The sequence below is a fragment of the Corvus hawaiiensis genome, chromosome 3 (assembly GCF_020740725.1).
Source record: "Corvus hawaiiensis isolate bCorHaw1 chromosome 3, bCorHaw1.pri.cur, whole genome shotgun sequence".
In the NCBI taxonomy this organism is placed as follows: domain Eukaryota; kingdom Metazoa; phylum Chordata; class Aves; order Passeriformes; family Corvidae; genus Corvus; species Corvus hawaiiensis.
Window position 1 is genome coordinate 33,215,182 of NC_063215.1, and position 15,527 is coordinate 33,230,708.

Below are 15,527 nucleotides of genomic sequence, written 5' to 3' on the forward strand. Positions count from 1 at the left end.
AGCCTCACAGGTGTTTCAGCCATATACTTTACTAAAATATGCCTCCATCTACACCTTTTCAGCTGCTTTGATTTCAGTATCCTGGGTTGAAAAAAAGAAATCAAAAAGATACACACTATTATGGAATCGAATCCATATATATTAGCTGATCCTTTTTCTTTATATTATGCAACATAGTAATCGAATAAACTGGAGTGATGCAAATTCTACAGGTACATAATTTGCTCATTTAAGTAATCCCAATAACACTAGGCTGATTAACTTTTCTTGAAATAAGTAATTCCTGTAATTTTTTCCTAGTTATTTTTTCTGATACAAGTGCATGCAATTAAAATATTTACTGTTTACCATAAATATACCCTGCCCAATTTGAATTTTTCTTATTTAATCCTGCTGTTTGACAGATGTGACTGTTTCAGTTTTATTTTTAAAAGGTTTAAGTTTTTTAGGGTTTTTTGATAGTTCTAGAGCAGGGCAGATAACTGTAGAAGTTTGATAACGCTTTACTCTACTTCAGCTAATCTCCAAGATGCCTTAAACAAATGTCTAACTCTCCTTTATTCTCACATGAAAGAATCTATACCATGTCCAAATTTTCCAGGCGACATACTTGAGGAAAAATATTGAGGTAGTTTAACCAAAATTACCTACAGAGTCACTGTCAGCTGTCACTAAATTCTGGAGTTCCTGACCTCTAGTCCTGAACTTAGACAAATATAACAAAATTTTTTTCAAAACACCATAAAGCAATTTTCAAAATATGATACAGCAATCTAATTCATATGGGATCTAATCAAAGTGCTTTGGTATCCATACCAGTCTCTCAAGTGCACAGTACTGTTCTTCAGGTTTTGGTTTCAGGCAGATAAATGGCATTCATTTCACATATTAAAAATCTGAATTCTTGAAATTAGGCCAGGCCTCTCCTCTGTGTCTCTTGAGACCTGCATTATCACATTTATACCCTAACTAAAATTACAAGGCAGGAGGAACAAATTTCAAAAGTTCCTATGTGTTCTTTAATAATCTGCATGTCAAAAAAGGAAAAGTACATTGTTATTGAAATGGATTCTAGAGAAAAAGAGTTTAAAGTTATTCTGATAATTGGTCAGCTTTGTTTTTTTTTAAATTTGCTTTTATAAACATAGGAGCAAGAGGGTCTTATTCATACCTTTTTGTGTAAATGAAGTGGATGTTTCTCTATATAACTTTATTAATTTCTCTCTGTTGATAGTACTAGTTTTGGAAGGCCTCAAATTTTGGAGTTGGTAGTTTGGGTTTTTTTCATCGCTATAGATGATCTCTGGATATGAACATTTATCTACAGCATTATTTTGCCAGTAAACGTTTATTTTTATTTGACCGGAGAAAATTTAGATGCTATTGAATACGAAGAGAAGAATTTAAAATACGGTAACTAAAGATTTTATAGCAAAATTTGAGGTGACAAAATTGTTGAAGTCTGAATAGTTTACCATTAAAATCATCAAAAGGTTTCAAATGTGTGAAAAAGCAGATTAGTCTGAAAAATCAGTGGATGTTCTTAGGATAGAGAAGAATGCTTGATTGATAAATGAGACATATTGCCCACAGAATAAAATAATAATTAAAAGACAAGGCTTATGTAAGGGGAAATGCTGAAATACAATGAGGAAAGCTTATCAAGTAGGTTAATTTGGCAAAGATCCCATAAACATATTGCAGTTAAATTTATAGTGGGGCAACTTTTTGTTGCTAATTGAGCCAGTAACAAAAGCACAGCTGACTAGTCCTGAAAAGTTGATCCTGAGATCTCTTAGTGGGCTGATCCATGGAAACACCAGATGGAGGACAGAAAGTACAAAGAGAGGTAATAGCCTGGGCTCTTTCCCTAGAGGCACTCTCCTCCATTCATGGCAGTAGTGAGGATCCCACATTATAATGGTGCTTGCCAGTGACAGGGTGCCCATGACATGTCCTCTCTTTATTCCTTTTAAAATCTTTTTTTTCCATGGTGTATTTCCTCAGGTCACTGTCATGGGAAGAATCTAGCTGGATTTGAAGGGGCTTAGATGAGCAGGGACAGACTAAAATACGGCATGGCTTTATCACCAAATGCTTTCTGCATCTTGTGTGCAGCAATCTCTATCTTCCCATGCAGATGTGAAAGTGGAGGCCCTTTCCTTGTACTCTTGCTGATGTTCAGGGCTGCTTTGCCAGTGCTTTGTCAGACACTGCAACTTTGACTGTGTTTACATTGCATTTCCAAGTTTGTTTTCACAACTATAAAGGCTCACAGTTTCAAAAATTCAGTGTGGAATTCCATACTAGAAAAATTAGTACTAATATTTAATCTACTCAGGTCTAGTCTGAGAGCTCAATGCCCTTCAACCCAAGGTTGTGTGGCTTGCTTGAACTTATCTTCACGTCCGATATGTTATTGAGCTGTTTTCAATGTACACAGTGAAAGAACTTTGAAAGGAAAGGCTCAGCCACGATGGTTGTTACATCCTGGTGGGCGTTATCTGAGCTCTGACTGGGGTAGCTGAGACACAGCAGGGAACTCACTTGGGATCTCACTCCTTCACGTTTAGTGCACTTAGCCAGTGAACTGCTGAGTAAGAGGCCAGTATCCACTACTGTGGGGAAGTTTTGCTGAAAGATAAGCAGCTGACATTGATGCTTAGCTTCGGTAGAAGAGGACTTGTGGCCAGAGGAGAATGCTTCTGTTTCCAAAAGAGGAAAGAGGGCTAAGACGTATTTATTAAAAGTGAGTAATTTTAATTTCTCAGAATGAATATGGACAATGATGAGCTTGGTAATTCCTGTTTGGTATGTTGGCTTTGTGAATGCTGGTCTTAAATGTGACTAAGCAGTAACATTGCCTGTGGAATGAGGCCTGGATCTCTAATCGTGTATCTATGGGGGGCAAGTCCAGGCCTCCAGTTTGGAAGATCCTGTGTCCAGCTGCCTAAAGTTCATTCGTGAACTTCCTGTACGAGTGCCACAAAGATGATGGCTAACACTCAGCACTATAGAACCCTTCCTGTACCTACTAATATCTTGTATTATGCAAGACTCAGCATCACATTTACATTTTAGGGAGGTGCCAGGCTCTGCTTGTGCAGTGGAGACTTTATACTGAAGACAAAATATGCGTGATCCCTGTATCTCTTGCTTGGATTCAGCACGACAAAACATCACCTTCACATATTTACAAGCTGCATTCAAGCTCTCTATGACACAGGAGAGGAGTTCCAGGCTTCTGCTTAAAAGGTAAGTTCTGTAATTTTCAACCTTTTAAAGACTATGTTAGTTTTTAAAATTAGATCTATAGCAAGGGATTTTTCTTCTTGAGAATTCAGGAAAATGGTGGGTTTTCATAAATCCTGCTTCTTGTCAGAAACACATGATGATGTTTAAATGTTTATGAAAGGTGAAGAATCTGGTTTCTGTTGACACAGTCCTCTAATAAGGTAAGACTCCCATGAATCTTTGTGATACATTCCTATTGTAATCCTTATGTTGAAAATACTAAATGTTTGGTTATAATGAAACAACCTACACCTCAGAACATGTATGGAGATAAATCTGAAGAAGAATGTGATAAATTCTGAAATATATAACAATGACATTAGTAAATGTGCAAATTTTAATAAAAGGTCCAAACCTTTTTGTTTTAATGGTTTTATGTTCAAAGCTAGGAGATGGCATTAGGTAATGGTTCTTTTTCAGAATGTTGATTTAGCCAAAGATCATGGGTGCCATCAACCAATGTGCTCTTGGATTTCAGTAAGTGTGAAGAATTTAATTTCTGCAAGTAGGTAACACTGGGAAGCTAAAATAGATATCAGAATCCCTCAGCTGTTCCCCTCCTCCTCTGCTCATACATATCTGTGTGGTTTTCTGTGCCAAGTGGAGAAATACAATTGATAACCAACTTCAAGAAGAATCTTGTTTGTTTACTGTGAATTTGGAGCAATTTTTATGGAATTTATATGTAGGCCTTATAACAGACAAACATAGTTTTTTCTCCCTCTCTAGAGGAGATAATTTAGTAACTTCTTTGAATTATACTAATTATACAATTCATGGGAAAATAATTGTAGCGAATTATCTACCTATTATAGATGAGAACAGAAAGCATAACATGCAACTGGTAAGATTTTCCTGCTTTTGTGAATATAATTGTCATATACTAATGATGAAGCCACATTCACAATAAATGCTGTGTGTACACACCACAAATATTGAACATGCTGAAATCTTAGAGTCAACATGATTTTGACACATTTTCTTGCAACCTGAAAAAAACATAGTAAGAAACTCATGTTTTCACAGATGTAATAGGTCCCGTTAAATGTAGAAATTTTTACTTTCTCTTTCAGACAGAAAGGTGAAAATTGTTATTCATCAACTCTGCTTCTGGAATTCATAAAAACTTCTGCTGCTGGAATTCATAAAAAACATCAAAGGCCATCTATGGTTTTGTTGCTAATTTGTGGATCTTGTAACAGTCTGCTTAAAGTCCAGAACCTGGACTAGAAACAGCACTGAAGAATGACTGGTTTTAATGTTCATGTATGATGCAAGTACCTATTTGTATTTCTTTGGCCATCTTAGAAGCATTTGACCTGAAAGGTTGTTCTATTAGTTGATATGGATATGATATCAAAAGATGTAAGAAAATGACTTAAATGTTTGAGTAGTTCTTGGAGGGATGCTGTGCTGGTTTGGCCAAATTTAGAAATATATCCTCTGAGAGAAGGCAGGTTACAAACCACCCCTCCCCCACCAGGTTTGGGACAAATAAATTTTCCTTGAAGGAAAGTGAAAGAGATAAAAACTATTTATTTAACAAACACACGGGAAAAGGAAAGTAATGCTAAATACTAAAATCTCTCGCTGTGGAGAAAAAACCTGGGAAAGTGTCAGAGTCCTCCCTTTGGTCTCCTCAGAGCTGGGGCTTGGCCCAGGGCCAGGCCCTCTGTGCTCGGTGGAAAGTCCTCCTGATGTGCTCTGAGGTTGAAGCAGTCCAGTAGAAAAGGGAGAAAATCCGAAATTCCAGGGAAGGAAAAAAAGTTCAACTCTCAGTCTCTCTTCGGAGAAAAGGAAACTGAAAAACTGGCCAAAAGCTGACTGGAAAGCAGCAAGCTGGGTGCTTCCTCCCTCCCCTGCCACAGCTGGAAAAAAAGTCTCTATCTCTGTGTGACCTTGAACAAGCTGCAAACTGCTTTGGGAAAGTTTTGCTCAGTTTTTCTTTCCCCCTCTCAGGCTCAGTTTGAAGGCATAGAAAGGCACAAAAACTAATTTCTGGGCATAGGGCAGCGATATGGGATACACATCATAAAGTCACCCCAAGACATATGCATCCAGTCTGAAGTGATAAAACACTCAGTTGAGCACCTCTGCTCTTAATTTTCTGATTAGTCATTCTCAAGAGGTACAGCCATTCCCTCAGAAAGTCAATGAGACAGCATAAGTTCAAGTTCCAGTGATGCTTTGCCATACCTGTCAACATTTCAACAGTTTTGATGGTATAAGTCAAAGAGTTGCAGTCCAGAATGGGTTTATTGAGGTAACTGTATTCACATATGATAGCAACTAGAATGTCTGGTATATCAAAAGGTGCCAGAAGCCCCAGTGTCATCTCTTTACTTCAGCTTGTGTAAGTGGAACTGGTTGATTTTCCTCACAGTTTTGGGTCACTCATTCTGCAGTACAATCTACAGTCTCTGGCTAATTGGCTGAAACACATTTTGACACAGCGTGACTTGCACTTAACCTTACTTAACTTAGTTATGTATCAAGCTGCATAGACCAAGTTTGGTTTGGAGGACACCTAATCCAATTCTTGATCTAAGCATGACAACTTATTCATTTAGTTTTGAGGGAGAAGAGGAAAGGGAAAATAACTTGAATAGAAATGTCTTCATTTTGTGCCATCATCATGAAATCACAAAATTAAAGATGAGTGATCACTGTTTCCTGCCTGAAACTGCTGGGGTTTCTATGATCTGTGCTGAGTCATATGTATGAAAGGTATACCTACAACACAGCCATTAAAACTGGTATTTCAGGTAACAGGGTTACCAAGATCGTCAACGTGAAATTGGGTAAAGTCTGAGGGAGGTATTGGAACATTTGAGTGGCCAGTCAGAAGGTAATTTTGGCTCTGCACTGAAGCAGAAATTTAAAAGCCAGAACCTCATCAATGAAAAGACAAGCATGATGACCTAAGCACAATTAGTTATGTAGCTGTGAGTCTGGGCCCTTCTGATTTGCCAATGTCTGTGTAACCAGGCAGATGCTCTGAGAATCGGCCCAGAAAACTCTGCTGCTGTCCTGGTGTATGACTGCAATGCTTCTTACAAGCCAGGACTTCAGTTTCTGTGTCACACGGCAGGTCCTCATGCCTTTGTGAAATGAGGACGATAGTGTTCTCTGTCAGAGCAGGTATTTGGTAAAGGTAAAACTGGTGGTGTGCTTGCATACAATGATAAGGCAGGCTACAATTATGTAAGGGTATGTGAACACCCCTACACTGTGGCAGGTGTCAGGGTACTCCCAGATGATTGTTAATCTTATGTTTTCTGGACAGGTTACTGTTCTGAAGTCTCTGTTCAGTAAATAGCAACTGACAGTGACTAAATGCCAGCAGACATGTATATGAAAGCAGATAGATATTTCTTTCTTTTTGAGAAGTGTGTTATTCAATATCACACATTCCAAAGGGGAAGAAATTGAAACACAGTTGGGTTTACAAAGTACAAACCTCATGGAATGTACAGGATAGTGCACCTAATTCCTGATTAACATGGAAGAATTATGTGACAGAGGATGATCAGAAGACTAATTTTAGTCCCAAAGGGATTAGACTGAGGTAAAAAAGGAAGGAAAACATATTTAAAATATTTTAAAGCATCAAAATGCAGTAGAATGCATACAGAATTTTCCTTTGGGGAAGAAAAACTGTCTTCTGAAAAGAAAACACCATATTTACAATATCTAATGGGTGTTGGCCATGCCAGTGCACTGCTCAAACCACAAATTTTCCAAAATTAGCTGAGAAATGAACATGAACAATCTGGATTTCTAGTAGGTTAAGACTCCAAGTTATTTTACTGTAGCCTGTAAATTAATGTCCTGCAGAAGGAGAAAACTGTTGATTATTAATAATGATCACCTTGTCCACAGGTGTTTTCTGAGGAAAATCCCACATATCTTGCTGTTCATTCACATGCAGTTCACTAATCCCTCTGGCACGGGTGGGACTATTTCTGGAATGAATCTTTAAGATTCAGTGACAATGGTCTAGTATTTATATTAAAGTTTGGCTTTTAGCCGGAAAATAGAAAAGATCAAACCCCATATGTAGTACATTTGTTTGAGAAGGGAGAGAAAAAAGGAAAAGGCTTACTTTTCATAGTTTTATAAGCCCAAACAGGAAAGCCAACTTTAACATTATAATTCTTATTTTATGGATGACAGTAGAAGATAATATCACTGCAAAAAGCAGATATCTCTTGTTTTCTTTCTCTGTTTGGAACTTCATATTCTTTGATTTTTCTTTTCCTTTGGCACAAATTTGCTTAATTTTTTTTTTTTTTTTTTTTTTTTTTTTTTTTTTTTTTGAGGGCAATTATAGTAATGAAGATCTGAAACATTTATTGCTGAATTAGAACAGCCTAGCGGGAAGGGGAAAGTCAAAATGAATTAAAATGATTTCACAGAGCACACAAAAAGCCTTTGTATCCTGAGGAATGGCTGAGTAAATAGCGGATATTTGCTTGCTGAATAAAAAATGCCACAAAACAGCCTTGAACGCACTCTGGTTCCCCTATGTTCCCAGTATCAAGTGCTAGGATGTACCCAGCATCCAGGCATAGTTTTGAGAGTTCAAAGCTCCTCTGCATTTTGGTATTTAGTCTGTCTGTTCAGTAGTTTACTATTCAGACGTTGTGCATGGATTCTTTGCTGCCACAAAGTTTTGATCCCTCGAACTTTCCCTTTCCATTGCTAGAGACAGTTTTTGTCAGGAAAGTGGCAAAATTACGGCCAAAGGTAAACACTGCAACTCTAAAGTGTTTATTTTGCTCCCTACAGTTTCCTGTTTGTTTACTGTGGAACTGGAGGTGCTCCTGGAGAGCCTCCAAATGGCTGGGAGAAGGACTCTTTTGGTCCTTAAATAGGGACAAGGAGGAAGGACCAAAAAAAACTTTACTAAGCCAGCTCCATATTTCTTAACCTACTTTTTGTTAAATATAAATGTGAGAAAATAAAGAATTTGAATTTTAGTTTTTCTTTTACATTAGGAAAAAAATCAACTGACTAACCCTGTCAATATTTTGCAATTATCTCTATTTTTTTGTTAAAGATGGGGCTATTTTATATCTTAGTCTCTTATTGCCTAGTCTGTCACAGTTTACATGTACTGCAAATTTGAATGACCATAGGGGTCTCAAAACACCTGTGCTAGGAGCACTAAGGAGTGATTCATGTGAGTATTCAGACTACTGGGAGAGCCCATATACTTTTGAAAAATATTTTCTGACCCTAATGCTAAGTCATAGAAGCATCTCTGCTCTGAAAAAGAAGTTTCTTAACACAAGCATTAAGTGTTTTGAGATCTGTGTGCATATATTTGAAATAACATAGTTTAAAAATATTATGTATGGCATGACTAAATGTCAATAAAAAGTTAGTATTATACACTTATGCATACAACATGTACTTTATAGAACTGGTGGCAAGGAATATTTCTAGTTATTCAGTATTCCTCTCTGTCAAGATAGCCCCCCATCATTTTGCTGGTCTGTTATGGAAAATGTATTGTCACATGCAATCACAGTTTACAATAGGTGAAACTATGTGACACCACTTTCACCACTATTGCTTTCTAAGTTGGAATCATAAATAGGGGCTGCAATGTCACCATCAAGCATGCGTGAATTGCCTGGAATTCATTCTGTCTCTTTCCATCACAGAATATGCAACTTAAATGCAAGAGCAATGCATCTTGATAAAACTTGTTTTCTTGTCAGACATGAAGTATCATCATTCTCTCTCTTTTTTTTTTTTTAGTTTCGTTTAATCACTAATGATATTTCCGAAATATCATTAGTGATTAAATGAAACTACTTGCATAGAATAAAAAGTAAAGTTAAAGAGCCGCAAAACATAATTCTAGTGTTAACTAATGCAGTATACTTTCCCAAGGATTTTTTCAGTACTTTAATTGTCCACTAGAGAAGACTTACATAATTTAACTGAAATACAAGAACTGTGTCCTGTATTTCTGTATTTCTTTAAGAAAAGCAGGAATTTCTTAAAAAAAACCCAAAAGTGTAAATAAAACTTTCCAAACAGTATTGACAGCAGACTATATTTCATACTGTCTCCCTAAAAATATTTAGATAACATTGGGGAGACTTCTATAATTTTGCATTCTTTGCATTTAATTAACAGGTCTGACATAAAAATAGAAGGTTGTTGACTTTGGCACACATAGCAGTTGTAATGTTAGCTTTTAATTCAATTATACAAATATCAAAGTATAGATGGAAAAGTTAATGAGAAACCTCCTCCAAAATTAAATACATTCCCCAAAGCTCTAAATATATTGAATATGGGAATAACCAGGGAAAATCACATCACCATATTTTTTTTGTTGTTGAAGTAGCTTTAAAATTGTTGTGAACTTTTAAATGTTTTTAAATAGTGCAATAGTTAGCTGATGTACTAAGTACAGAGCAGTTGCCTGTATTTCTATTTTCTTGCAAATAATTTTATAGTTATTATTACAGTAATCCTTACCAGTATTGCCATTTCTTGTCTATTTGACAGTACAATGTATTCCTCCAGAATCTCTCTATCTAGAAGTTTTTGAAGTTGTTTTTAATAACGAGAATAACTGTCTTCACTAGTAAATGTGGAGATACACTTTGCTACTTTCTCTTCATTTCAGGGATAAAAGACCAACCATGTCAAAACTTAGATGATCTTTCAGCCTTTTTTCACTTTCCATGTATTCGTTTTAGAAATAATATTTTTTCATAACAGAACATATACAGGTAAAATGGAGCTAAATAGCATCTCTTACAGATACTGTAAAACCTGCAAAACACACATGAGAAATAAAAATCAATGTTTTCTTTTTCAGCTTTATAGCAGTATCAGTAACCGTAGTGTGTCTAGTTGAATTGTCAAAACACCACATTCTAAACAAAAAATTCTGTAACGTGAAAGCCCTTGATCTTGCAAATATTTTGTTTCTCAACATATGCAATATAAAATTCATCTAAATCTTTAATATAGGAACTTACCTCTGCTTCCCTGAACTTGGAGAGCAAGGCAAATGATCAAAAATATTAATCCAGTTTTCAAATGCATGCTGTCTATTGATCATTCAGTTTTCAAGACCAGTCATGCAGGAAATGAGAATATTTTGGTCAAGTAGAAGAATTCTGTTTTCTTAGAGAACAAAAATCCCCAAAGGTCTTTTTTGTTATTAATTTTCAGGTGTCTCCAGCCTTGGACTGCATTGAATTGCAACTAGGCAGAGTGCAACAGGTGCCAGAAGGCAAGAGCTGGGTGAACCCCTCCAACGTCCACACTTCTAGCCTGGGGAACTGGAGTGGTAAGACAAGAATGACGAAGTTTTAAAAAAGAGCAGTGTCTGTTTCTGGAATAATCTGTTTATCTGCTGCTCAGACATAATCCCTCTTACGGTCCAGCTGGAAGAGCTTTCTTCATCTTATTAACCTTCTGGAGCAGCATCTGTCAACCCCAGAAGACTTCAACAATACCGTGATAAACAACAGAAGTTTCTTCTAGTTCCCATTGCCTTCGAACATTGATCCTTTGGGTATTCTGGAGGTATGGCATGTGAGAGCTAATTGTGCTGTTTCCAAACCAGGGATCGTAAACCTCAGGGAACTTCCTTAAGATAACTTTTTCCTGAAAGAACGTACAATGCTCAACTCTTCCACTGCCTATGTCGTGCAATCCTCTCTCCCTTCTTGTACCACAAGGTTGCTGTTGCAATATTCCTGTCAAAGCAGTGATGGTGATGTTCTCTGACAGTGGTGAAGTGATGACTCAGCAGTGAATTGCAGCAGTGTTCAGGGCTGGCACAATCTGATGCCAAACTGTGACTGGGGCAGGGAAAGTGCTGTATGGTGGGAGGAAAAGAGAAAGTGATGAGAAATGCTGTTTCAAGCACACAGCTCTAACTAGGCCAAGAATTGGCAGTGAGTGAACACACTGTTCAAACAGCTCTGCTCCAGTTTCCCAGATAACTATTCCAGTTACATATTGGCAAGGGTAAATGTTCCATACTTACCCTTTTATTTTCCAATACCTTTTTTACTGTTGCATTACACCTGAAAATGCTAGCAGGTAGGAATTTCTACTGGGCTCTCCCCCTTAAAAATTTTTGTCCAAGTGCTTTAACATAAGAAGTATCTAGACTGGCAGCAAGAATCTGTAAGCACGTTACTTTAAGAACAACCTTCATTTGAACCCAATCAGTATTCTATTTTTACTTAGGATTTAAACAATGGTAACCTCCCTCCCTTTCCAAGATTGTCTGATTTTAGCTACTCAGACCAGCTACTGTGGAGACTAGGCTGTGACCAGACAAGATCTGCTTTTTTTTTTTGTGTATTACCTTTCATGCACATTGTTTTATTGTTCCAAAAAAACAAATTAAGAGTACCTTGCCAGCAGCACAATGCAAAGCAACAGTAGAGATGATTAGGACTTCTACTGAAGAAAACTTTATTATATAAGGATCATTCTTTAGCAGTACCAATATTTGTCTTTACATGTTTTACATATAGTAATCATATTGTATATAGTGTAATCATACCTGTGTGAACCAGGTAAGCTTTAGCAAACACTTTTATTTGAAAGATGAAGCTCGCCCCATATGTTACCTTATTTTTAGTTACTTCAACTTTTAATCTGCAACAGTTGGAAGCAAAGAGAATTTTTCTCAGGGTGGTGCAACCTGCCATTTGTGGTGTCATCTGAGAGTGTGGAATTGGTGAAAGTCAGATTATTTCCTCAGAGCACTCTGGATACCAAACTCCACATGGAATTTGATAGGAATGTGATCCTTTAATTTCATCAGGAACCTAATTTGTCAGACTACATTTTGAAAATGTGCAATAAAGAGATTTACTTAATTACTCTAGAAACTGTTTAGTGTAGCCTGGGCTAGGAATCAGAAATACTATATCAAAGCTTTCATATAAAGATGTATTTTTGAGCCATTTACATGCTGGAGAATGCAGACATTTAATAACACATTCTTATCTTTCAGAGATAGAAGAACAAGAACAATCCTAAAATATGACATTGTTTTTAGTGTCAAGATATGACTTAAGGAAAAGATTGAACTCTATGGGTAAACTGTGATTAAAAATTTGTAGGGCAGGAGTTTGCATACTTGGAGATTATGCTTAAATCATTAATATTTCAAGCTGTTTTCTGCTAAGGCAGTGTCTTCTATGTAGTTCCATTTAATTAAGAAATTTTGTAACTAACCTTGATAACTGCCACAGGGAAGCAAACAAGAATGATAAACACTCATTAAAACTAAAGCAATATTATCTAGGGACCACTCCATCTCTAAGTACTTCAGAGTTTAATTATAGGTCACTGTTAATTAATCTAGAACTGTTTCTTCTAGTTGGTTTGCTGTCAACAATAATTATATATTGTTAAAAAGGTGATTAAAAAAATTCTACTGAAATTCAATAGTGCCTTACAAATATACTACCAAGACATTGGAAGGGCAAAACTGGATGCTAAAATATCCATTCACCCAGGATAAGTGCTTACAAATGGGTTAAATTAGACTCGTTACTGGTCATCTGAGTGCATTGCTGCATGTACCTAGAATAATCACACTGATATGCTATGTAAATACACCTAAAGCTGTTTCCTTTGTTTGCAGAAAAATGGCAATTGAGGCCTTCAAGGACTCCATTTAGAAGACCTTTGGTAAGTCTGGGGCTCTAGACACTGTCACGTAAAGATGGCCTGGAGGTTGTTATGCACAGTCCTGAATTTTAGGTACCCTACCTGGGTATGTAATACAGGGTGCCAGCTAACTCATATTACTGAAAATTGAAGTTGTATTTTATACCATCAGCCAGAGTCTATACCATCTCCGTTCAACTTCAGGTTGTAGTTTCCCTGAGTAATTTCTCTATTGGTCTAGCTAACTCTTTTCCTTAAAATTTCCACACTGCATTTACCTGAGAGGTGTTTCTCACCCTGGGGAAGGGGAGATACAAAATTTTGAAGTACTTTTTAAATAGCCTCAAGACTTTCTCCGGTATTCATTATTTCCATAAGAACCAAATAGATACTTAGCAACCAACATACACTGGGCACAGCTTCGGGCTTCTGATTAAAAGTGAGGAAACCTGGGTTCTTCAGGTCCTTTCTCTGCTGTTGAATTTGGCCAAAACAAGCTGCATCTCAGCCTCCTGATCTGTAAATGGGAGGGAGGGATGACCCTGGGGGAGATAGAAAAGATTCTATAGGAGCAAACAAGATGATACACGCTAAGAAAGAATGGCTTTTCTCCCCCTTTCTCATGCACTAAAATGTAGATAAAATATTTCACAGATGACTATTTTGAGTTTTAAAAATGTATTTTTAGATATTCTGGTTTCATATTTTAGATATGAAAGTTAGGCATAAGCAGTAGCCCTACACTTGATTAAAGACTTTGCCACAAATGTCTTTTTGCTCTCTGAGTTTTTCCAGTTCAGCAGTAATTTGTACTTTGCCCTCTACCACTGCCCAGCCACCTTTGGGTTTTTTTCTTACTGACCTAATACAAGATTTACATTTATCCTATAAATTAAAAAAAATTTAAAAATTAAGAAAAAAAATAAAAGAAAGAGAAACCTGTATCTCTCAGGTCAGATAGATATATATATAGATATAGATATATATATATATTACTGTTTTGGCTTTTTAAATTATATTTCATTAACAATCCCTAATAGCAGGGAGCAAATATGATCATATCAGGAAAGGTCAGTTTGAAACTATGCAAAATAGTTTCTTCCTGAAAGAACAGATCAGTGTCCAGACATCATGCTTGAAATCGTTCTCTTGTTTTTCAAACCAATTGTTCTTTAAACTTATTCCTTCCAAAAACTGAACTCACTTGATATATCCTGGAAAAGTGCCATACAACTTTGCTGATGGCCACAGACTGTGATAGCATTGGGCTAAAGCACATTTTTATTGGGCTTTCATTAAAATATTAGTAATGCAGCAAATGCTGTGAAAATGAAGGTAGTTTTCAGCCTGACCAAATTCCAGAATTGGAATAATAATTTGGGTGAGAATAAGGCTGTAAATACGAATTAAAAGAAATGGCCAATAACAGACTCAAGAGTTCCAAAGAACCTCAGCGATTAAGGTTCTGAGTTGATGGCTGTGCTACTGAGTGTTTAAATCAGCCTCTATATCAAAGCTAAGTTTTCAGGAAGGTTTTGGTCCAAACCTGGAGAATTGTACTTCAGCAAGGTAACTAAATCTGTTGATGGTGCAGCATAATTTCTCAAAGTCTCTAAGACTTACGCTAATAGTGAAAAGGTGCAGATCTGTGTCCTGCTGCTCAATGAGGATAACAACAATGCAGATAAAGTATATTAAGGGGAAAAAAAATAATGCTATTGATGAACAGATAATTATTAGCTCTAAATTAATAGCCATTTGGCAAGGAGAGTTTGAAAGTATAATTTTCAATCTTTAACCATGATCAAAAAGAGAAATATAATATTAATGGTTTATTAGAAAGGGATAAAAAGGAAAGGAAAATGTTTAAAAAATTAAATCATATCTCATATTCTTGTCCTGCAATAACAATATTGCCTAGTAAGATTAGATAGAAATTCAAATGAGATGGTGGTGAAGGTTATCAGGAGAATGGATGGGTTTCTCTATAAGGAAATATTACCAAGCCTTGAAGTCTTTGGCCTGAAAGACAAATGTCATAAGGGTTGAGAGAATTTGATGAAATTACTCAGTTTTTCTTGTAAGGTGGAAGAAAGAAGAGGAAAATACCCAATTTCATTTTCAGGCATCTATTGACTTCCTTCTTCCTGAGCTTTTACATTTTTGGTCTTGGCAGCTTGCTGAGACAAACAATTTTCCAATTTAATTATGATATTATAAAAATTTCCTTCCTTTAAGAATAAGAAGGAATTCAAGACAATTTTGAATAGTAAAACCATCAGGGAATGGGATACACAAGCTCTTCCAGTTGCAGCAAAAGCAGATTCCACAAAATCAGTCAAATGCAATGAAGGCAAGCTAGGAACTGGGTCACTTCAGCTTTCCTGGTTTTTATGTTATTTTCTTATTCATTTATTTGCCATTAACACAGATAAGATAGTAGATTAACTGAGTCTTTGATCTCATCCATGACTACCTCTAGGCGCTGAACTGTAGTCCCTAACTCAGACTAACTTTCCATTAAAGTCAAGCTTACTGCTCAGGCTGAAAGCAAATTT

At 36.4% G+C, this 15,527-nt stretch overlaps 1 protein-coding gene and 1 long non-coding RNA gene across 14 annotated transcripts in view; one reads left to right on the forward strand and one right to left on the reverse strand.

Moving 5' to 3' along the window:
• Positions 1–10,507, reverse strand: part of IMPG1 (interphotoreceptor matrix proteoglycan 1) — a 56,919-nt gene extending 46,412 nt beyond the window's left edge. For all 4 annotated transcript variants that reach the window (XM_048297398.1, XM_048297396.1, XM_048297400.1 and 1 more), the window contains exon 1: positions 10,305–10,507. In XM_048297398.1, coding sequence (XP_048153355.1) covers positions 10,305–10,371 — 67 coding nt within the window. In that variant the 5' untranslated portion in view covers positions 10,372–10,507. The remainder of the gene's footprint in view (positions 1–10,304) is intronic.
• Positions 2,489–15,527, forward strand: part of LOC125322955 — an 85,167-nt gene continuing 72,128 nt past the window's right edge. For 9 of the 10 annotated variants that reach the window (XR_007202312.1, XR_007202304.1, XR_007202307.1 and 6 more), the window contains exons 1-4: positions 2,489–2,749; positions 3,082–3,255; positions 10,501–10,857; positions 12,944–12,990. This is a non-coding gene — a long non-coding RNA (uncharacterized LOC125322955). The remainder of the gene's footprint in view (positions 2,750–3,081; positions 3,256–10,500; positions 10,858–12,943; positions 12,991–15,527) is intronic. The other variant, XR_007202306.1, reaches the window with a different exon arrangement.